Source organism: Hemitrygon akajei, chromosome 2 (assembly GCF_048418815.1).
Source record: "Hemitrygon akajei chromosome 2, sHemAka1.3, whole genome shotgun sequence".
Classification (NCBI taxonomy): domain Eukaryota; kingdom Metazoa; phylum Chordata; class Chondrichthyes; order Myliobatiformes; family Dasyatidae; genus Hemitrygon; species Hemitrygon akajei.
The window spans coordinates 9,306,295-9,328,662 of NC_133125.1; the positions used below are offsets into that span (position 1 = coordinate 9,306,295).

The window sequence follows — 22,368 nt, forward strand, 5'->3', positions numbered from 1 at the left end:
ACTAATGAGCTTAATTGCAGAAATTACAACTGACATTCACGGAGACTACTTTTCCTCCAAATTAAGTAATCCAGATGCACTTACCCCCAACTCATCTAGGAACATAATCATTCGGTGCTTGTTGTTTTTGATGAATGGATTTACACCTTCCATGTAGGGTTCCTGTAATAAAGCAAACTTGTCAAAATGTCATAAAAAAGTCATTAAAAAAATCACGATGTATGCAGGATATCTGCTCTAAATATGTAAGCAAACACTGCTCACATTTAGTCTAGACCTCTGGAATATTTTTTCTCATAAAGATGCCTTGAGGCAACTTGATAATTAGCAAATGAACTATGGACATTATCAAGGCAGAGTCTTCAGAAGGATGGCATGGTAGGGTATTGGTTAGCACAATGCTTTACAGTAAGAGGACCAAGGTTCAATTCTTACCACTCCCTCTACGTTCTCCCTGTGACTGTATGGGTTTCCTCTGGCTTCCTCCCACAGTCCAAAGACATACCAGTTGGTTATTCTAAACTGTTCTGTAATTATGCCTGGATTAAATTGGGGGCAATGTGGCTCGAAGTGCCAGAAGGCCCTAGTCCATATTCTACCTCAATAAATAAATAAACCTTTGCCACTGAACAAGTTAACAAAAAATGCTGCTCTGGTTCTGATTTCTTTGCTATTGTTGCAGCTATCTGCCTAAATTATTTTTTAAAAATTCCCCTAATTCTATTTTATTTAGTGATACAGCACACAATAGGTGCTCGCTCTGGCATTTCGAGCCAGGTTGCCCAGCAATCCCCTATTTAACCCTAGCCTAATCTTGGGAGAACTTAAAATGACCAATTAACCTATTAACTGGTTAACTGATGATTAGTTTCTCATCAACACGTTGATGAGAAATTAAAAACTTATGGCTTTCTCCACATCCTATTGACAATTCATGCATCAAATGTAAAGCACTTTACCACACCAACTATAATGCCTATCCTGTGACATCTTAAAAATGGACACAAGTAGGAAATTTTGACTTTGATTATAAGGAAAATAATAATTTGATGTGATGACATTTATTGAAACATTACCTACAACACTGTGGAAGAATTAAAGATGCAGCCAGCACAATAATTGCTAAATGGAAACTTGGTACAATTCAGAATTAGAATACCTTAGCTCCAAATTCCACCAGGTTTGCTAAGTTTTGAAGAGACTTTGCAACAAGTGTGAGAGTCCTTGCAGCAGTGGAGGACGGAGGATCTAAATGAGTAAGGGAAAAGTTATTTTGTAAGTAATTTTGATTTTATCACTGTTAACTTTACTAAAATCTTGCATAATTTCTATCAAAACAATCTTGCAATCAGAAGTTATGTTTGGATTTCCAAACATTTACAGTTGCCTGTTAGGAGACTGTCCAGATCATTGCAAAAGTCAAGTCGAGAAGAAACAAAGTTATGGGTGCGGACAGACTTCAACATCATTCAACATAGCCAACAAGGCTAAAGAACAGCAATGCTATGCTGCTGAAAGTAGAACACACAGAAAGACATAGGGGTCAGGAGTCAGGTCTATTAGCAAATAAAAAGCCAAAGCAGTGAACAAGTTGCATCAACTTCCAACAGCAGTCAGAGTGCAGAATGGTTCAGTATAAAGATTAGAAATGCACATTCTTGAAACTAATCTCCTCTTTCTAGGTAAAATTTGTGAATGGTCTATCATTCTACAAATGTTATTTCTTGCCATAAAACTACAACATAGACCACCACAGCACAGTACAGGCCCTTTAGCCCAGATGTTTGCTGACCTATTAACCTTCTCCAACATCAGTCTAACTCTTGCTTCTCTCATAGCCCTCCATTTTCTATCATCCAAGTGCCTATCTAAGAGTCTCTTATATTTCCCTAATGTATCTGGCTCCACCATAATCCTTGGCAGTGTGCTCCACATACCCACCACTCTCGGAGCAAAAACAACAATAAAAAAAATACCAGGGTGGGTGAGGCTGAAGGTAGATGGCATACAATTAAGATGGGAAGAGAATGGGGAATTATTTGAAAGGGATGAAAGGGAAAACTTCTTTAAGAAACATGGAGGATGGTGGGTATATTGAACAAGCTGTCAGAGGTGGTGATAGAGGCAGATACAACTTTTACAGTTGTTTGCTCCCCGAAACACAACAGTTTTAATTACCTTTTGTGTAGTGAAATAATTGAAGACACTGAAGTTAGTATTGAACAGGTACACATTATGGAGCAAATTGTCAGATTTGAGATGAAGAGTTTATGGGCTGACTTTTAGATATTTTATAGAATATAGCACTACAAACTCACCCAAAATGATGTTGAACATCCGTGGATTGAGAATAGCCGGACAAATCAACCGCAAGAAAACAAATCCACTATCATAAATGGGAAAACAAACATTAAATATAACTTGTCAAAGACACAGTTTACCAAGAAAAAATATGCAAAAAGTAACAAATGAACACTTTTGAGTACATCAAATAACAAGAACAAATAATGAACAAACTGTTGTGCTACTGATCTTCAAATCTCATCAACTAGGGATACTCTAATGAATACAGCACAATACAGGCCCTTCGGCCACAATGCTGTGCTGAACATGAACTTACTTTAGAAATTACTTTGGGTTACCCATAGCCCTCTATTTTTCTAAGCTCCATGTACCTGTCCAGGAGCCTCTTTTCTGCAGTTGAATTTGACTGTTTAATTCTTAGATTATACTTTGTTATTTTCTTTTCAGTTTAACAATTAATTATCTGCTTCTATTTTAAATAGTTATTTTATATGCAAGTTACTGGTTACTATGATTCCTAGTGGCTATTGTATGGATGTCACAGTTTAAGATACCTCTAATGGTTATACCAAGTATAATTCTGAAAGCTTCTTTGTTTTGCATTAAATGAATGTTTTCTCATTGGTTAATTTGGTACTGCAGTGTTGAATAACTGCTTTCAAACTGGTTTATTCACATCTGTTTTATGTTAGGCACCATCTTCAATTTTTCTGTTCTCAATCTAGTAGACCCCCTATCACTATCTGTTTCAAATTCTCTTTGTTCTATCAACTCTTAATAAAACAAATATGAACCAACAAGTTTTATGCCTTATTCCTGAATTCTAAAAGAACGTCTCCAGCAGCCTTTGTGATAATCCATTTCTACTCCTGATTATCCAAGGAATCTCATCTTATTTAGCAATTCATCATAATTTTTCTCTCTAATTATGTTGCCTGAAGAGCTTACAGGTATCAGTTCAATCCAACTGTAGAACATTGTTCCAAGCTAGAATACATTGTGTCAGCCTTTCATCACAACACAAGTAGCTACCAAGATCAATCAAAGGTGCCTGGTGCAGAACTTGTAACTTAGTCTAAATTCTTGCCCTAACCAAGATATACATTAGTTGTAACATTTCCAAATATTTTAAAAAATCTGCAGTGCAAAATAGCTAAAAGAGCTAATGTATCAGAAAGCTGAAAATACTTTTATACCTGACAACTCTGGTTCTCATGGTATGATTTTGTGGCCATTTCTGTTGGACAGATTTTTGTAAACATCCATAAATAAACCTTAAAGACCTGTCAAAGTAAAATGATTTGAAATAATTTATCAGGAATTCACTAAGGAACTTCTTGCAGTTAAAATCCAACAAACCATTTGTAGATTATTTTACATTATCTTATGATTAGGGGATTTATTACACCTTTGCATAGAGATTCAGAAATTATTTTGGATGTTAAGTCAAACATCATAGTAACAGAACTTTAACACACATAGACTACACTGTATCAAATCACAGACCATGAAATGTAATCAGTGATGTGATAGACATATCAAATATTGACTCAATTATTCAAAAAATGTTACAAGAGTCACCTTAAGAAAAATAACAAAGATCGCGCCAGAGAACAATGTTTCAACACCCAACATCTTCTGGATGGTCCACAAAACAGTGTATTTCACTTTTTATGTTTTCTTCTTTTAAATGTGGTTAAAAGAACACTTATTCTTTGTGTTGGAGGCTGTAATCCACAGTTTGATGGTGTGTTTTCAGGTGGATTGAATCTTGCTGTCACTGAGAAGATTCCAGGAGGTGAATGGCTTTGAGGCTCAGAGATGCAGCGCCAGCCCATGATAGACTTATTTCATGCTGGACTTGCTGGGTAAATTGAATTGAAGTGAATTGACTTTATTTCTTACATCCTTCACATACATGAGGAATAAAAATCTTTACGTTACATCTCTGTCTAAATGTGCAAGTTATAGTAATTTGTAGTAAATACTATGTACAACAGGACAGCCAATATAGCAAATAACTAAATTGTATCAGTGTGAATTAATCAGTCTGATGGTCTGGTGGACAAAGCTGTCCCGGACCTGTTGGTCCTGGCTTTTATGCTGAGGTACCATTTCCCGGATGGTAGCAACTGTAACAGTTTATGGTTGGGATAACTCGGATCCCCAATCATCGCTTGGGCCCTTTTTACGTACCCGTCTTTGTAAATGTCCTGAATAGTGGGAAGTTCACATCTACAGATGCGCTGGGCTGTCCGCACTATTCTCTGCAGAGTCTTGCAGTTGAGGGAAGTACAGTTCCCATAACAGGTAGTGATGCAGACAGTCAAGATGCTCTCAACTGTGCCCCTGTTGAAAGTCCTTAGGATATGGGGACTCATGCCAAACTTCTTCATCTGCCGGAGGTGAAAGAAGCGCTGTTGTGCTTTTTTCACCACACAGCCAATCTGTACAGACCACGTGAGATCCTCAGTGATGTGTATACCAAGGAACTTAAAGCTGTTTACCTCTCAATCCCAGATCCATTTATGTCAATAGGGGTTAGCCTATCTCCATTCCCCCTGTTGTCCACAACCAGCTAGCTCCCTTGTTTTTGTGACTTTGAGGAGAGGTTGTTTTTTTAGACACCACTGTGTCAAGGTGATGAATTCTTCTCTGTAGGCTGCCTCATTATTATTTGTGATAAGGCCAATCTATGTAGTATCATCAGCAAATTTAATTAGCAGACTGGAGCTGTGGGTAGGCGACACAGTCATGGATATATAGGGAGCAAAGGAGGGGGGTTAGGACACACAGAAGGGCAGAGGTGTCAGTGATCTGACAGGAAGTCCAGGATCCAGCTGCACAAGGCAGGGTGAAGGCCGAGGTCTCTGAGTTTCTTGTCAAGCCTGGAGGGAATTATGGTGTTGAATGTTGAACTGTAGTCCAAGAACAGCATTCTCACATAAGCATCCTTCTCCAAATGCAAGGAAGATTGAAACCTTGAGCCGAGTGCAGAAGGCAAAGGAGTGTTCAGTACTGTCTACCAGCCTCTCTTACTTGTTGCTATAGGAAGAAGATGGTCTCTTTCTCCCTCTTGCTGCGCCTGAGAGAACACCCTTTTTTGAATGATCTCTCTCTGTCCCCAATGTGCTGTTAGAGGATATCAAGTTCTGGGTCTGCAGTTTGTGGATTGGACTGTAATTCGATTGGACTCTTACGATTTTGTATTTTTATATCGTGTTTTCGCTCATTCTTTCTTGTCATTTGCATGATTTGTTTTGTGTGTGTGGAGGGACGGGTGTCAATGTTCTTGTTTCTGTTTGCACAATTCGTTTTTTTTTGCTCGTAGTGAGTGGGTTTATATTTTTCTTTAAACGAGTTCCATGGTTTTTTTTGTTTTGTGGCTGTCTCAGGGTTGTATGCTGCATTCATACTTTAATAAATGAACTTCAAAGTTTTAAAGTGAACAGAAAAAACATTTCAATGGCCAGGCATTAGAAGAAACTGACTTGGAGTAGCCAAATTAGATGAACAAAATGATCAGCATGGATGTGTGGGTATATCATTAGAAAGCTGCCTCTCAGGGGCCAGAGTCTGGGATATCTTGGATCAAGTCCTCAGCATTCTTATGTGGGAAGAGTGAACAGACAGAGGTCATGGTCCATGTAGGTACCAGTGACATAGGTAGAACGAGTGACAAGGTTCTGCATAGGGAGATCAGGGAGTTAGGTGCTAAGTTAAAGGGCAGGACCTCCAGGGTTGTGATCACAGGTTTGCTACCCGTGCCACATGCTAGTGAGGCCAGAACTGGGAAGATTATATGGCTTAATATGTGGCTAATGAATTGGTGTAGGAGGGCGGGTATAAGGTTTTTAGATTACTGGGCTCTCTTTCAGGGAAAGTGGGACCTGTAGAGAAGGGATGGTGTGCACCTGAAATAGAGGGGGACAAAAATCCCAGCGGGAAGGTTTCTTAATGCTAGACAGTGGGGTTCACACTAAAGATGTGGGGGATGGTAATCAAAATGCCAGAACTGTTAGTGGTGAGGTTGTGGGCGCAGGAATCAAAAGGTTGAGCATGGTGCTACAAGTTCGAAAAAGATGAATATAGGACTGAAGGTGTTATATCTGAATGCACACAGAATATGGAATAAGGCATATGAACTTGCAGCACAGTTGCAGATTGGCAGATATGCTGTTGTAGGCATCATGGTTGAAAGAATTGGTAGGAAGGCAGAGGGGGCAGTCTTGCTGCTGGTAAAAAGTGAAATCAAATCATTAGAGATGACATACGGTCAGGTGTTGAATCTTTGTTAATAGTGCTAAGGAACTGCAAGGGTAAAAAGACCCCGATGTGAGTCATATATACCTTGAGGCTGCTTAAAAGCTACAAGCCCATGGTATTAAAGGAAAGATTCTACCATGGATAAAGCAGTGGCTGATTACCAGGAGGCAAAGAGTAGGAAAAATGGAGATATTTCTGACTGGCTGCTGGTGACTAGTGGTGTTCCACAGGGGTCTGGGTTGAGACTGATTCATTTTACATTAGATAGATAGATAGATACTTTATGCATCCCCATGGGGAAATTCAACTTTTTTCCAATGTCCCATACAATTGTTGTAGCAAAACTAATTACATACAATACTTAACTCAGTAAAAAATATGATATGCATCTAAATCACTATCTCAAAAAGCATTAATAATAGCTTTTAAAAAGTTCTTAAGTCCTGGTAGAATTGTAAAGCCTAATGGCATTGGGGAGTATTGACCTCTTCATCCTGTCTGAGGAGCATTGCATCGATAGTAACCTGTCGCTGAAACTGCTTCTCTGTCTCTGGATGGTGCTATGTAGAGGATGTTCAGAGTTATCCATAATTGACCGTAGCCTACTCAGCGCCCTTCGCTCAGCTACCGATGTTAAACTCTCCAGTACTTTGCCCACGACAGAGCCCGCCTTCCTTACCAGCTTATTAAGACGTGAGGCGTCCCTCTTCTTAATGCTTCCTCCCCAACACGCCACCACAAAGAAGAGGGCGCTCTCCACAACTGACCTATAGAACATGTTCAGCATCTCACTACAGACATTGAATGACGCCAACCTTCTTAGGAAGTACAGTCGACTCTGTGCCTTCCTGCACAAGGCATCTGTGTTGGCAGTCCAGTCTAGCTTCTCGTCTAACTGTACTCCCAGATACTTGTAGGTCTTAACCTGCTCCACACATTCTCCATTAATGATCACTGGCTCCATATGAGGCCTAGATCTCCTAAAGTCCACCACCATCTCCTTGGTCTTGGTGATATTGAGACGCAGGTAGTTTGAGTTGCACCATATCACAAAGTCCTGTATCAGTTTCCTATACTCCTCCTCCTGTCCATTCCTGACACACCCCACTATGGCCGTGTCATCAGCGAACTTCTGCACATGGCAGGACTCCGAGTTATATTGGAAGTCTGATGTGTACAGGGTGAACAGGACCAGAGAGAGTACGGTTCCCTGCGACGCCCCTGTGCTGCTGACCACCGTGTCAGACCTACAGTCTCCCAACCGCACATACTGAGTTCTATCTGTCAAGTAGTCCACTATCCAATCCACCATGTGAGAGTCTACTCCCATCTCCGTTAGTTTGTGCCTTAAGATCTTGGGCTGGATGGTGTTAAAGGCACTAGAGAAGTCAAGGAATGTAATCCTCACAGCACAACTGACCCCCTCTAGGTGAGAGAGATCATTGTACGTCAATGATCTGGATGATGGAATGGATGGCTTTGTTGCAAAGTTTGCAGATGATATAAGGATAGGTAGAGGGGCAGGTAGTTCTGAATTAACTTTTTTTTGCATCCATCTCACAGCATGAGGGAGTAAAAATTTATGTTGCATCTCTGTCACTATGTACAAATACTAAGGAAGAGATATGTGGGAGGATGTTGCCCAAACATTTGAGGAAGTAGAGGACCTACAGAGGGGCTAAGGTTAGGAGAACAGGCAAAGAAATGGCATATGGAATACATTGTCAGGAAGTGTAAGGTCATGCACTTTGGTAGAAGAAATGAAAGGATTGATTTTCTAAATGGAGAGAAAATACAAAAAACTGAGACGCAAAAGTAATTTGGGAGTCCTTGTGCAGAATTCCTAAAAGGTTAATTTTCAGGTTGAGTCAGTAGTGAGGAAGGCAAATGCAATGTTAGCATTCATTTTAAGAGGACTAGATTATAGCAAGGTGATAATGTTGAGATTTTAAAAAACACTGGTGATTTTGGGGAATTGTGAAGAGTTTTGGACCCCTTTTCTTAGGAAGGTTGTGCTGAAACTGGAGAGGGCTCAAAGGAGGTTCACAAAAATGATTCCAGGATTGAATAGCTTGTCATATGAAGAGCATCTGATAGCTTTGGGCCTGTATCCACTAGAATTCAGAAGAATAAAGGGCAACTTCATTAAAACCATTCAATGGTGAAAGGCCTTGTTGTTAAAAGTGGGTGTGGAGAGAATGTTTCCTATGGTGGGAGAGTCTAAGAATAGAGAGCTTCAGAATAGAGCGGCATCCTTTTAGAACAGAGATGAGAAGGAATTTCTTTTGCTAGAGTGGTGAATCTGGAATTCATTGCCACAGGCAGATGTGGAGGCCAAATCTTTATGTTTATGTAGGGTAGTTGATAGATTCTTGGTTGGTCAGGGCATGAAGGGATATGGGGAAAGGCAGGAGATTGGGGATGAGGGGAAAAATGGATCAACCATGATGAAATGGTGGAGCAGACTCAATGGGCCAAATGGCCCGATTCTGCTGCTATTTCTTATGGTATAAAATGATGCCCAGAGAGAAAGGTGACCAGAATTTGTGGAAAAGGAAACGGTTAATGGTACAGGATGACAATCTGATGCTCATTTCTGGCAATTTTAAAGTTCCACAGCCAGCAGATTAGTTTTGCTTTACAGTTTGATAACTAGAGATTGTTTCCAAACATTCAGTGAAGGAAAAGTTCAGATATTGGGTATTCTTAGGCAAGACAGGCAGTGACAAAAGTGCTGAATTGATGTTTAATACTATCACGTGGAAGTTGATGCAATGTTTCATCACTGACATCAGTGTTAAGCTTTACAGAATAATTTTTAGGTAACTGTGCAGGTACAACATAGAAGCCATTCTATCATCTCACATCATTGAACAGGTAACTAGAGATTGGACAACACTATTAGAGGAAACTACAGCTATCTCTTAAAGGAGCAAGTGCTTCTTAATCCCCAGAATGAGAGTTGGGATATTAATACAAGTATCTATAAGTAAATAATTAATTCCAAGGTTTAATTTTGGAGAGAAACACAGTGTTGGACTGTGATCGATATGCTTACAATGTCCAAGAAGGAGCTGATGGAGAATGGTAACAGGATAAAAAGGCAGGTTAGTCTGCTGTAGACACACCTCATGGAAAGACCAACCTTTAAAGAAATTAAACTGATGTCTTTTCTGTTACGAGGAAGTAGAAATGGAGACAATGCATATTGCAAGACTGAAAAATTACATTCATGTACATAAAGAATGTTCCTAATGATAAATAGACAGAAAAAAATACTACCATCACAGGATTTTTTTTGCTAGGTACCGCAATTGTGCACGTTACATACTTACCTATTTCTCTCACCTTTCTGGTTGGAAAGCTCATGATCATTGCAACAGATTAAAACAAATTTAAAACACAATGGATTCCTTTTAATTGGGCCATCAGTTAAATCGGGGCAGCCATTTATTTGAGACAACTCTTAAAGAACAAAAAATAATCGAGAAAATAGCCAGGGTTCCCTTCATTTATTTGGGACACAATGCAGCATAGACTGGATGAATTCCTCTGGTGGTAACTATTAAGAACTTGTAAATAGTTTTTTGTACTGTAGTGGTATTAGTAGTGTTCTAATTTGGTCTGTAGTTCATTTCAGTAAGTACTTTTCCTCAAGTTCCATCCACACTAGACCGGATAACTTTGAAAACGCTGGTTTCACGTAAAAATGATAGGCATTTTTAAAAATATCTCTGTCCACATTGAAACGGAGATTTCGTCGAATCTCCTCCTACTGTGCATGCACAGGACACATCTACTAAAAACAAGCAACATGTTTGCTGTCGAATCTCGCTGTGAAAGACGGTGCATGTTTGTTCAGTTACAGATTAGAAAAACTTAAACGACGGGCAGCTGTTGGCTCTCGCGCAGGAAGATTTAAAAGTAAAAAAAACTATTTACTGAAGCGTATGGAGGCAACCCACAGGGAGTTCATGGACTGTATGACCCAGCTGACGACGAACATTGAAAAACTGACTAACTCTGTTGCATTAATAAAGCACCTTGTTAAATGTGTAAAACATGTCTGCATCAGTATTATCTTGTATTTCCATACAATGTTACATTAAGCTGTTACACATCTATTGTCAGAGAAGTACTTGCATAAATAGGTAAACCACCTTCATATGAGCAAGGACAGAAAACGGCAAAGTGAGTATAGTATACTTATTTATTCAGTAAGTTATGGGTCAAAGTATTTGGTGAGTACATTTCTAACTCTTCTGGCTTCAGTCTCGTTGCCATCTGTTCTGAAATCGTTAGGTTGCATTCAAGAAAACAATGAAATGGCACGCTGCCGTCTGACAGCGTTTTCAGATTTCTCTGGTTACCTTGTCCACACTGATCTGCCTGAGCGGTGTTTTCAAAAATACCCACCCTGGAAAGTGTTTCTGAAAAGCTCCGGTTTAGGGGGACGAAAACGCTGTTTTAGTGTGGACGGAGGGTAAAAACAAAGAGAAAAAGCTTTGGTTATGGATTTATCCGGCGTAGTGTGGACATAGCCTCAGTTAAATGGTATTTGTTTATGTGTTCTTTTTAAAAACAATTTCAATGAAGTTTCGGCTAATTGGGCAGGGGCTTGACTGGGCCAAAATGTACTGGTCCCGATGTGTCCCAAGTAACTGGAATCCACTGTAACTTGTACTCCAATATTTTTTTGAATGGATATAATTTCATTACTTACTGAGGCAGTTCTTCTGCAGCCATGAAAATTTTTTCCACCAATTCAGACAGGAGACTTAATAGGTGTGTCAAATTAGTGTTCACATCTTCATTTTTTTCAAGTTTAGAAGGATTTAGCTGAAAAACAAATAGGTTTCCATATCATGTGACAACAGACACAGAAGCAGCAGCAGACGCTGGAATCTGGAGTAACAACCAAACTGCTGACAGAACTCAATGGGTCAAGCAACATCTGATGGAGGAAAGGAATTGTTGAAACCATGCATCAGGACAGTGCAGAGAGGCAGGATGGCCAATATAAAGAGAGGAACAGGACTGGTGAGACAGGAGCCCAAGACAACCGGTGGACTGATGAGAGTGAGAGAATACATGTTGAGAGGTACTTGGGGAAAGGGAAGTGTGGAGATGGGAGACAGATGCTGGAGATATTCAGGACCACAAAGAGCTACCAAAGCTGGGCTCTGAGACATGGTGTAGCCATGGACACCAGTAAGTGCCTAGCTGTACCTGTTTTTATTTTGGCCACATTTTACAGACCCTGTTCTGAACATTCTTTGGTACGTCTCCCCAACACTTTCTCCATAACATTGGTGTTGCTTCCTGTCTCCATGAAGAACTCATTTTAATCACCTTTGCCACTTTAATGCTGTAGTCAGCACAGATACTTACTATTAACCCACCGCCTCCCCACAGCAACAAAACCTCTTCCCACTCAGTCTCTCATCATTTTTTTCTCCCAGTTTTTCATCTCCGCCATATCTACTCTCAATATGTGGCTTTCCATTCTGGAATTTTCTTTTTCTTCGGGAAGCATGGCCTCCCCTTCAGCAGTGGTTCATGAAGCCTGCTCTCCTCTGGTTCTCACAATTCTACTCTCACCACTCTTCCCTCCAGACAGAACAGTTCCCTTAGTCCTCACCTTGCAACATTTTCACCTCCACTTTCTGCATAGCATCCTTTGTCATTTCTGCTAGTTGCAATGAAATCCTATTACCAAACACATCTCCTTACCCCTTCTTGTCTTCTGCAGGGAATACACTAACTATTATCTGCTCATCCCTCCTGACTCCACCTCTCCCTGGCCCCTGCAGTCAAAGGAGATGTAACATCTGTCATCATTACCTTCCATGTAGAACTTGGGTTCTGGTAAAGCCCTCTCTACCATCAGAGCAATGTCACAGGAAAGCAGCATCCATCATCAACCACCATCCAGGCCATGCTCGCTTCTTCTTGCCGTCATCAGGAGGTGCTACGGGAGCCTCAGGATTCACACCAAGTTCAGGAACAGTTATTACGCTCAACCATCAGGCTTTTGAACCAGAGAGGTTGCCCATCACTGAACTGTTCCCAAAATCTATGGACTCTCTTTTCAAGTACTGTTTATCTCACATTCTTGATATTTATTGCTTATTTATTACTATTATTTTCTCTCTTTTTTTGTATTGCACAGTTTGTTTTCTTGTCTATCCTGTAGAGTGCAGTCTTTCATTGATTCTATTGTGTTTGTTGCATTTACTGTGATTGCCCACAAGAAAATGCATCTCAGAGTTGTATATGATGACTTACACTTTGATAATAAATTTACTTTGAACTTTGGTTCCAACTGCCATTTCCCTTTTTCCGTTTTCACCTCCTTTACTTTCAACAGTCCAACTTTGGTAGCCCTTTGTGTTCCTGCTCATCTCCTATCAGAAGCTGTCTCCCATCTTCACAATTCCCTTTCTCCCACCGCATTTTACCCGTCAGTCTATTTATTGTTTGCTCATATCCCTCTTTCCATCTCAAGTCAAGTCACTTTTATTGTAATTTTGACCATAACTGCTGGTACAGTGCATAGTAAAAATGAGACAATGTTTTTCAGGACCATGGTGTTACATGACACAGTACAAAAAACTAGACTGAACTACGTAATAAAAAAAACAACAGAGAAAGCTACACTAGACTACAGACCTACCCAGGACTGCATAAAGTGCACAAAAAAAGTGCAGGCATTTACAATAAATAATAAACAGGATAGTAGGGCAAGGCGTCAGTCCAGGCTTCAGGTATTGAGGAGTCTGATAGCTTGGGGGAAGAAACTGTTATATAGTCTGGTCGTGAGAGCCCAAATACTTCGGAGCCTTTTCCCAGAGGCAGGAGGGAGAAGCGATTGTATGAGGGGTGCATGGGGTCCTTCATAATGCTGTTTCCTTTGCAGATGCAGCGCCTAGTGTAAATGTCCGTGATGGCTGGAAGAGAGACCCCGATGATCTTCTCAGCTGACCTCACTATCCGCTGCAGGGTCTTGCGATCCGAGATGGTGCAATTTCCGAACCAGGCAGTGATGCAGCTGCTCAGGATGCTCTCAATACAACCCCTGTGGAATGTGATGAGAATGGAGGGGGTGGGAGATGGACTTTCCTCAGCCTTTGCAAAAAGTAGGGACGCTGCTGGGCTTTCTTTGCTATGGAGCTGGTGTTGAGGGACCAGGTGAGATTCTCCGTCAGGTGAACACCAAGAAATTTGGTGCTCTTTACGATCTCTACCGAGGAGCTGTCAATGTTCAGCGGGGAGTGGTTGCTCCGTGCCCTCCTGAAGTCAACAACCATCTCTTTGGTTTTGTTCACATTAAGAGACAGGTTGTCATTGGCCTGCCACAGTCTCCCAGCTCCATACCTGCTCTCCTTCCCGTTCTAGCACAACCTGTCTTGTCATATGACACCTTTCCCTAATCCATCAATCACTTTGGGCTCCTGTCTCATCACTCCCCTTCTCCTCTCTATTCCAGCCAATTTGCCTCTCCACTCTCAGCCCTAATGCAGGGTATCAACCTGAAACACTAACCTTACTTCCCAGATGCTGCTCAGCTTGACCAGATTGCTTGTTACATGATGACAGATAAGCCACTGGGAAACAATATTATTCTATGCAAATGCCTTGCTTAGATGACAAAATTATCATTGAATGAATGTCAAAATGATTATAAACAGTTAAAGCTAATCATTTATAATCCTGTTAATACATTTTTATGTTCACAGAAATTTGGCATTAAATTCAAACACTGTTTGCTCTATTTCACAATTATGCCAATATTAGAGGTTCAACTCCAATGCAGTATTTGACATTTTAAAGAAGTTGATTTTACACCAACTGCTCCTATAGGGTTGTCACAATCTTTGTGGGTAAGGTATCTATAATTGTTCAATTTCTAATCATTATTGATAAAACCTGAAGAGCCAGTCATGCGAGTAGATTTAAAAGGTGGGGGGAGGGGAGAGTGAACCACTAGGTGATATGTGAAACCTGGAGGGGGAGGAATGAAGTAAAGAGCTAGGAAGTTGATTGCTAAAAGAGAAAAAGTGGGGAGGAGCACCAGAAGGAAGCAATGGGCAGGGAAGGAGAAAGAGGTAAAAGGGGTGGGAAATTTGGCTAGATGCACAGATGGATATGCTTCTCATTAATATCAAAATTATACTTTAAATAGGGTACCAAAATAAGTAAATTGTTGTAGCTCTTACCACTAATCTTTACTATGTCAATGAACATACCTCACATGCAACACGAGTGAATCTGCAGATGCTGGAAATAAATAAAAAACACAAAATGCTGGCAGAACTCAGCAGGCCAGACAGCATCTATGGGAGGAGGTAATAATGACGTTTCGGGCCGAAACACTTCATCAGGAGTGAAGTAACATGAGATGGTCGAGGGGGTATAAGAAGTGGGGGGAGGGATAAAGTAGAGACCTGGGAAGTGATAGGCTGAAGGAAAATGGGCTAGGGAGAAGGTGGAGAATTATGGGAAATAAAAGAGAAAGAAAGGTAGGGCTGGGAGGAGAGCTTATAGTGAGGGGGTAAAAAAGAGAAAGAGAACCAGACTAAAATAATAGATAGGGATGGGGGTAAGGGTGGGGGGCAGGGGTATCAACAGAGGTCAGTGAGTTGGATGTTCATGCCGGCAGGAAGGAGGCTACCTAGGCGGGAGATAAGGTATTGCTCCATTGACCTGCGTGTGGTCTCATCTTGACGGTAGAGGCGGCCATGGACAGACATGTCGGAGTGCGAGTGGTCTGTGGAATTGAAGTGTGTGGCCACAGGGAGATCCCGCCACTGCTGGAGGACCAAGCGCTGGTGTTCGGCGAAACGGTCTCCCAATCTGCGGCAGGTCTCCCCAATGTATAAATGGCCACATCGGGAGCACCGGATACAGTATATCACCCCAGTTGACTCGCAGGTGAAGTGGTGCCTCACCTGAAAGGACTGTCTGGGGCCTGGGATGGTGGTGAGGGAAGAAGTGTGGGGGCAGGTGTAGCACTTCTTCCATTTGCAGGGATGAGTGCCCAGAGGGAGGTCCGTGGGGAGGGATGGGGGGGATGAATGGACAAGGGAGTCGCGTAGGGAGCGATCCCTGTGGAAAGCCGAGAGTGGGGGGGGGTAGGGGAAGATGTGGTTGGTGGTGCGATCACATAGGAGATGGCGGAAGTTACGGAGGATTATGTGTTGGATCTGTAGGCTGGTAGGGTGATAGGTGAGGACCAGGGGAACTCTATCCCTGGTGGGTTGGCGGGGGGATGGGGTGAGGGCAGAGGTGCATGAAATACAGGAGACGCGATGGAGGGCAGAGTTGATAGTGGACGAAGAGAAGCCCCTTTCTTTAAAAAAGGAAGACATCTCCTTTGTCCTAGAATGAAAGGCCTCATCCTGAGAGCAGATGCGGTGGAGGCAGAGGAATTGAAAGGGATAGCATTTTTGCAGGAGACAGGTGGGAGGTGGAATAGTCTACGTAGCTGTGGGAGTTAGTAGGTTTGTAGTAGACATCGGTGGATAGGCTGTCTCCAGAAACAGAAACATCTAGAAAGGGGAGGGAGGTGTCGGAAATAGACCAGGTGAATTTGAGGGCGGGGTGAAAATTGGAGGCAAAGTTAATGAAGTTGACGAGCTCAGCATGCGTGCAGGAAGCAGCACCGATTCAGTCGTCCATATAACGCAAGAAAAGAGGAGGACAGATACCGGTGTAGGCTTGGAACATAGATTACTCCACATGGCCAACAAAAAGGCAGGTACAGCTAGGACCCATGCGGGTGCCCATGGCTACACCTTTAGCCTCCTTCCTGCCGGCATGAACATCCAACTCACTGACCGTTGATACCCCTGCCCCCCACCCTTACCCCCATCCCTATCTATTATTTTAGTCTGGTTCTCTTTCTCTCTCTTTTTCCCCCCTCACTATAATCTCTACCCCAGCCCTACCTTCCTTTCTTTCTCTTTTATTTCCCATAATTCTCCACCTTCCCCCTAGCCCATTTCCCTCCAGCCTATCACTTCCCAGCTCTCTACTCTATCCCTCCCCCCACTTCTTATCCCCCCTCGACCATCCCATGTTACTTCACTCCTGATGAAGGGTTTCGGCCCGAAACGTCGTCACTACGTCTGGCCTGCTGAGTTGTGCAAGCATTTTGTGTGTTTTAACCTACCTCACATGACTGTTTACTCTCCATTATCTTCAGAATGGTTTCTTTCAGAGCATGATGGATAAACGGTGTTGCTGTTGATTTCATGTATTGTTCCATAAGTGTGCTTGACAAAGTTGTGGCACGGAAAAGCGTAGTAGATTCATCTTCGGGAAAATACAATCAATGTTAAAATTGTTAAAGAACCACAAAATTGGAAAGAATGGTTTACAGACATGAAACTTAATTCTATGGTTCAAATTAAATAAATATATAAGCAAGTTGACTATAATGATATGGGTACAAACAGACTCACCTTCCATGCTGATTTCCCTGTCATTTAATATCCGTAATAACATTGATTCAAGCTTCTCATGCCGAAAAATCCGTAGCAGAATGGTGGCCAGTAATGTGCGATCCTGGCCACAGACGTGAGACAATGCATATATCACATGAAATTCTTTCTGGAGAATAAGCTAAAACAAATGAAATATTTTATGAGAAATTAAATAAAATACACCTTTAAATGTATTTTTAGAAATGTATTCTGTTAGATTAGGTTTACTTTAAAATATAGAGGGGAAAAAAGTCCAAAATGAAAATCTGGATTATGGATCCAGTCAAAGCTGATGACAGAACCTGGCACTGACCAAATACTGCAGGACTGAAAGTCCATTAGGCTCCAGTTTACAAAAGTATAGGTACAGAAATACCTATCTTTGTTTCTTGACTACACAATCTTAATTTTAAAGTGGTAGTTGAGAAAATGAAGATTTCTTTTTTGAGTGATGGTCCCATGAAATGGAACTGATACAGAAATATAAAGGTTAGATTTATTTGTCATGTGTACATCAAAACAGAGCAAAATATGTCGTTTGCATCTAATCAAGATTGGTGAGGATTGTGCTACGCAGCTGCAAATGTTGCCACATTTCTGGCTCAAAATACATTAACTGGAAGAACACAAATCTAATAATTTGGAAATGTAATGTGATGATTTACTAGGTAAATCATCAGATGCTGGAATTCAAACAACTTCCCAATTTAGTAATTGAGCCCGATGATTTGTTCCAATACAAACTCTAATTAAAATTATAAAAGACTCAAAATACTCATGAAGTCAGAGTGGATCAGTGGAGGAAGAAACTTCCTCGACACAGTGGAACGTCTCTCTAAACGCTATCGTCCTGCTCTCAATTTTTAAAACATTCATATTATTTAGGGGTTTTTTCCCCCAATTTAAAGTCCTTATATAAATGCTGTTTTTTAAAAAATTGTGCAACCTTAACAACTTGAGGCTAAACATCTTAAAAATAAACTTAATGCAGAAAATTATAAGGCTTCTTTAGATAGTGAAGGAATTGGTGTTCTTTGGAATATTGTTTTCGACTATGCCCAATGTTTATCACCTTTGCTGCCTGTACAGGCACATAGAAATGAGTTTCTTAAGCATTTTGCCAATGCAATTGATCTTTAATGTTGATTAAAATTACAAAAATGCAAAGTGCTGTAAACAAAAATAAAAAATACCTCTTTAAACTCACTGTATTCCTCTTCTGGCATTATCTTTTCCAATGAATATCGTGCTCTTACACGTAAAGATCCTGGCTCAATTCCTTTTAGTGGAAAATATGAACTGAGAGGGAACCATTCATCAATCATCTGTCCTTTCTGTAGCCTACTCAACTGGCAGCGCATAAATACTGAAAAATTAGAAATTGTTAGTTCACTTAAAATACTACATTTTAATGAATTTAAATTAAATATTGTAATTGTGCTCTGGTTTTCTACAACTTATCACAGAGACAGCCATTTAGCCAAGCACTCAAAAATTATTTTCTCTGTTTCTGGGACCATTAATAAATGAAGTTTTAAACCCCATATCCTTTTACTGAAAATTACTTGACTGCAATATTATCCCTGACAATGCTACCATTACTTATTTAGTGAGATGGGTGAAAGTCTCTACTCCAGTGTACACTGGCAATGAGGGAGACTTCAAAGAGAGCAACACAACTTTGTGAAGGATCTCAGCAGGTCAAGCAGACTCAGTTGGAGTACAGAAACTGTTGCCAGTTCAGGTTGATACCCTGGATCAGAACCTGCTGAGTTCCTCCAGCATATTGTGTGTTGCTCCAGATTCCAGCATTTGCAGAGAGAATTGGTTAAAAAAAAAAGATACGAAACAAGACAGAAACATCGACATTAAGTGATAGAAAAGGCACAAGAGAGGAATTTATACAAAGAAAAAAAAATCTGTGGATACTAAAAATCAAAAACAAAACAGAACATTCGATAAATACATGTCAGTTAACATCAGACTGGATAGAGTAACCGATAATAGATTGAAATATAAGTTATCTCTTGCTAACTATTGCATAATCAAAGAAATGAGATTAAGGAACAACTGTTTTCACTGTAGGCACACTCTCCCAGCTCAAAAGGGCCTGGACCCTGTTTCAGTGAATTGAGGCAAGGTTTCTGGGTCATAGTAGTCCAAAATACCCAGGAAGAGATCAGACTCAAAGTCTAAAGAGTCAATGCTGCCAGTATTTATGTGGAAGGAGATCAGATGCTCATACATCACACCTCCAACCCTGCTGCAAATAGCACAATACAATCCCTTTCATTTCAAAGGCCACAGATAAAACACGTTTTTTAAAAAAACTTATTTTCTCTCAATGTACTGTATTGCAATTATTATAGGACATTTAAAGAGCTTAATTGGAATGGAATGCTTCAATCACATGGTGAGAAGCCAAACTTATTTCCTTGCAGCAGAAGAGGCTGAGGGGGGACTTGCTATGAGATCTACAAAATTATGAGAGGCATGGACACGGTACAGAATAAGAAACTTAACTCAAATTGGAGCAATGTCTAAGATTAGAGGGCATAACTTTGAGTTGAGTACCAAGGGGTTTTAGAGGGGATCTGAGGAAGAAATTTTTCATTAGAGGGTAGATGCAACCAGAAATGATGGTAGAGGCAACATCTGGATAAACACTTGATTTGCAAAAGTTTTAGATGCAATAACTAAGTGCCAGTCAATGGGATGAATATGGATAGGTACTTGATGATTGGCATGGACATGATATGACAGAGTCATGCTTCTGTTCTATATTACTCTATGAATCTCAGTGATTCTAACTTGGCACTCACACATAAATACTCTGCAATGATGAAAACACATTGCCATTCCTAACTCTTTCATCGTCACTGAATCAAAATCCTGAAATTGCCCAATTCACAATACTGACTGCAGATGGTTCAAGAAGGCAGCTCAGCATGAGTTTACAACTCTAAAATAGGACTGGCGCAGCATTAGTGTAAGTTGGATAACTTAATCAAATACACTTACAGATATCTGGATCTTTGCTCTTCTTTGTTCTGTTACTGAGACTAATCTCAAATACTTTTATATCTGATGAAAGGTCACTAGGGAAAAATGACAAAGAAATTAAGAACTAAGCAAGCTTGATTTCATAGTCTTATTAATACTAAGCAGACATGCTCTTAAGTTGCTGAATCTTCAGCATGTTGCTAATTTAGCTAAAAGAACAGAATCCATTTAATACAGCAGTGAAGTCCAAAGACACATTACCAAATCAACCTGATGATAAATTATGTCAGTCTCTGTATTGGTGACAATTACAGAGAAAGGAAGGGCCCAGCAAAGAGTATGGCCTGGACCACTGTGCAAGAACAGAAAGTGGATGAAATGCAATACTATGCATGTTTGTGAAGTGAATTCAGAGTACAGATAGCTCAACAGGTAAAAATATCAAGTATTTTTTTTAAATAAAAATAGATTTCCCAAGTATAGACAGATACAAAGCTAGTGAGGAGATACCAAAAAATTGGCAAGCTCTATTTAAAAATGGACACATCGTCCAGATTGGGTAGAATGATCTAAAGTTGCTCAAGAGTCTAAGGGGTTCAAATTGGTGATACTGTTGACAGCAGGAAGATGGCTTTGCATCAATCAGTTGGTAAACTGGGGAGATTAAATGGCAGTAGGAGTTTAATCCTGATAGGTAAGAGTTATAGCACTTTGTAAGGTCTAACTAATAAGGGTAAACACATGACAGAGCCCAAGCAAATATCAGGGAATAGAGGAAATTTGTCCCTTGTTTCACTTTAAGATTTGTCTCATAATCCAGACCTTGCAGTATAATGCAGGGTTACGTTATCTTAGTGCTGTTTTTCTTACAAAACAATGTGCCAAATCTCATACATTTCTGATGAAAATAAATGACTCTAGAACTTGATTTCATGGGAAAAGGAGAGGGGCTAGGAAGTGATGTGTATAAACTAAATCATCTGCAAAACTGAGTGTCACAGTTTTCGACTGTCATTGCACTTCAAACTATCTCCAAACCCCTTCAAATATTAGAGACCCAAGATTTGCTAATCAATACAAAAACTCTGTACATATTCCTACAACACATTTACTATAGGCATTTAACTTTGAAGGAAGAGACTCACTCAAAGATGAATTCTTCAGTCCATACAGGATTCTGGCCTTCCCTGGCATTAGTTTTTGCCACCTGAATACTGTTTAAGTAAATGTTACAGTAAGGGTGTGTGAAATATTTGGCTGGTAGTTTATGGGCTTCTTCCACATACAAAACCAGACTGCTGACCTAAAGAAGGAAAACAATATTTCCATTAAACTTAACAATAACTTTATATCAGAGACAAATTGCTTAAATATATAAAAATGGTTCAATTTATTGTATAAATATAATTGTATTATTCTATATTATTATACAATAAGGAATTAGGAGTGATATGACAATGCAGTAGGTATTGCTGTTCTCCTGCAGCTCTGGCAACACAGGTTCAATCCCATCTATCTTCAGTTTGCACAGATTTTCCCCAATAATGTAGCTTTCCTCCACATTACAGAGGTGCATGTTAAATAGTCATTATGAACAGTCCCTAGTGTTTACTGCAATTAGGAGAGCTGGAGGGAATATGATGTACAAATCAGAGGAAATTGACAGGGAAATAAACACAGGAAAGATGATTCATGGAATTGCTCTAAGAATCAGCACAGACTAAATGTGCTGAACATCATAAAGAAATACAAAATGAAAATATTAAATAAAACACATAACACAACCAAAAATTTTGTAAAATTCCATTTTGATGGTATTCACAACATATTAATCCATAGGGCAAATTCATCAATGACTGTGACTAGGCATTACCCTGCTGAGAAGGCTGCATTTTGTAAAGTGGGAAGTATATGATGGTATATTCTAATGATGGTTTCATTGAGATTTGAATACAGTGAATGTCAGTAAATTTATACTAGGAGCAGAATTATGTGAAATAATGAAATGATTTACTGCATTCAGTTATAAATAATTGAAGGTTTAAAATAAATTGATTATTAATTACAAATATGTACCAAAAAGATTTTTTGTTCATTTAGCAGGATATGAATGTCCATGGCAATGGTAGACATTATGACGACCTTTCTCCAGTTGTCCTTGGAGGAGTTATCTTTAGGAACTTTGCAGTCTTTTTGGTGAAGGTACTCCCACAGTGCTATTGGGTTGGAAGTTTCAGGATTGAGACTGTGGAATACTCCCAAGTAGTATGGCATGTATTGGAGGGAAACCGGGGGTGGTGGGCACTTG

General features: G+C 40.1%; 1 protein-coding gene across 2 annotated transcripts in view; it reads right to left on the reverse strand.

Moving 5' to 3' along the window:
- LOC140739032 (ras GTPase-activating protein 1-like) overlaps positions 1-22,368 on the reverse strand; it is a 117,547-nt gene that overhangs the window by 9,727 nt on the left and 85,452 nt on the right. The window contains exons 14-23 of one of the 2 annotated variants that reach the window (XM_073067007.1): positions 21,206-21,363; positions 20,079-20,155; positions 18,251-18,423; positions 17,037-17,196; positions 16,745-16,887; positions 11,294-11,409; positions 3,501-3,587; positions 2,319-2,386; positions 1,160-1,248; positions 85-162 (exon numbers count right to left, since the gene is read on the reverse strand). In XM_073067007.1, coding sequence (XP_072923108.1) covers positions 85-162; positions 1,160-1,248; positions 2,319-2,386; positions 3,501-3,587; positions 11,294-11,409; positions 16,745-16,887; positions 17,037-17,196; positions 18,251-18,423; positions 20,079-20,155; positions 21,206-21,363 — 1,149 coding nt within the window. The remainder of the gene's footprint in view (positions 1-84; positions 163-1,159; positions 1,249-2,318; positions 2,387-3,500; positions 3,588-11,293; positions 11,410-16,744; positions 16,888-17,036; positions 17,197-18,250; positions 18,424-20,078; positions 20,156-21,205; positions 21,364-22,368) is intronic. The other variant, XM_073067013.1, reaches the window with a different exon arrangement.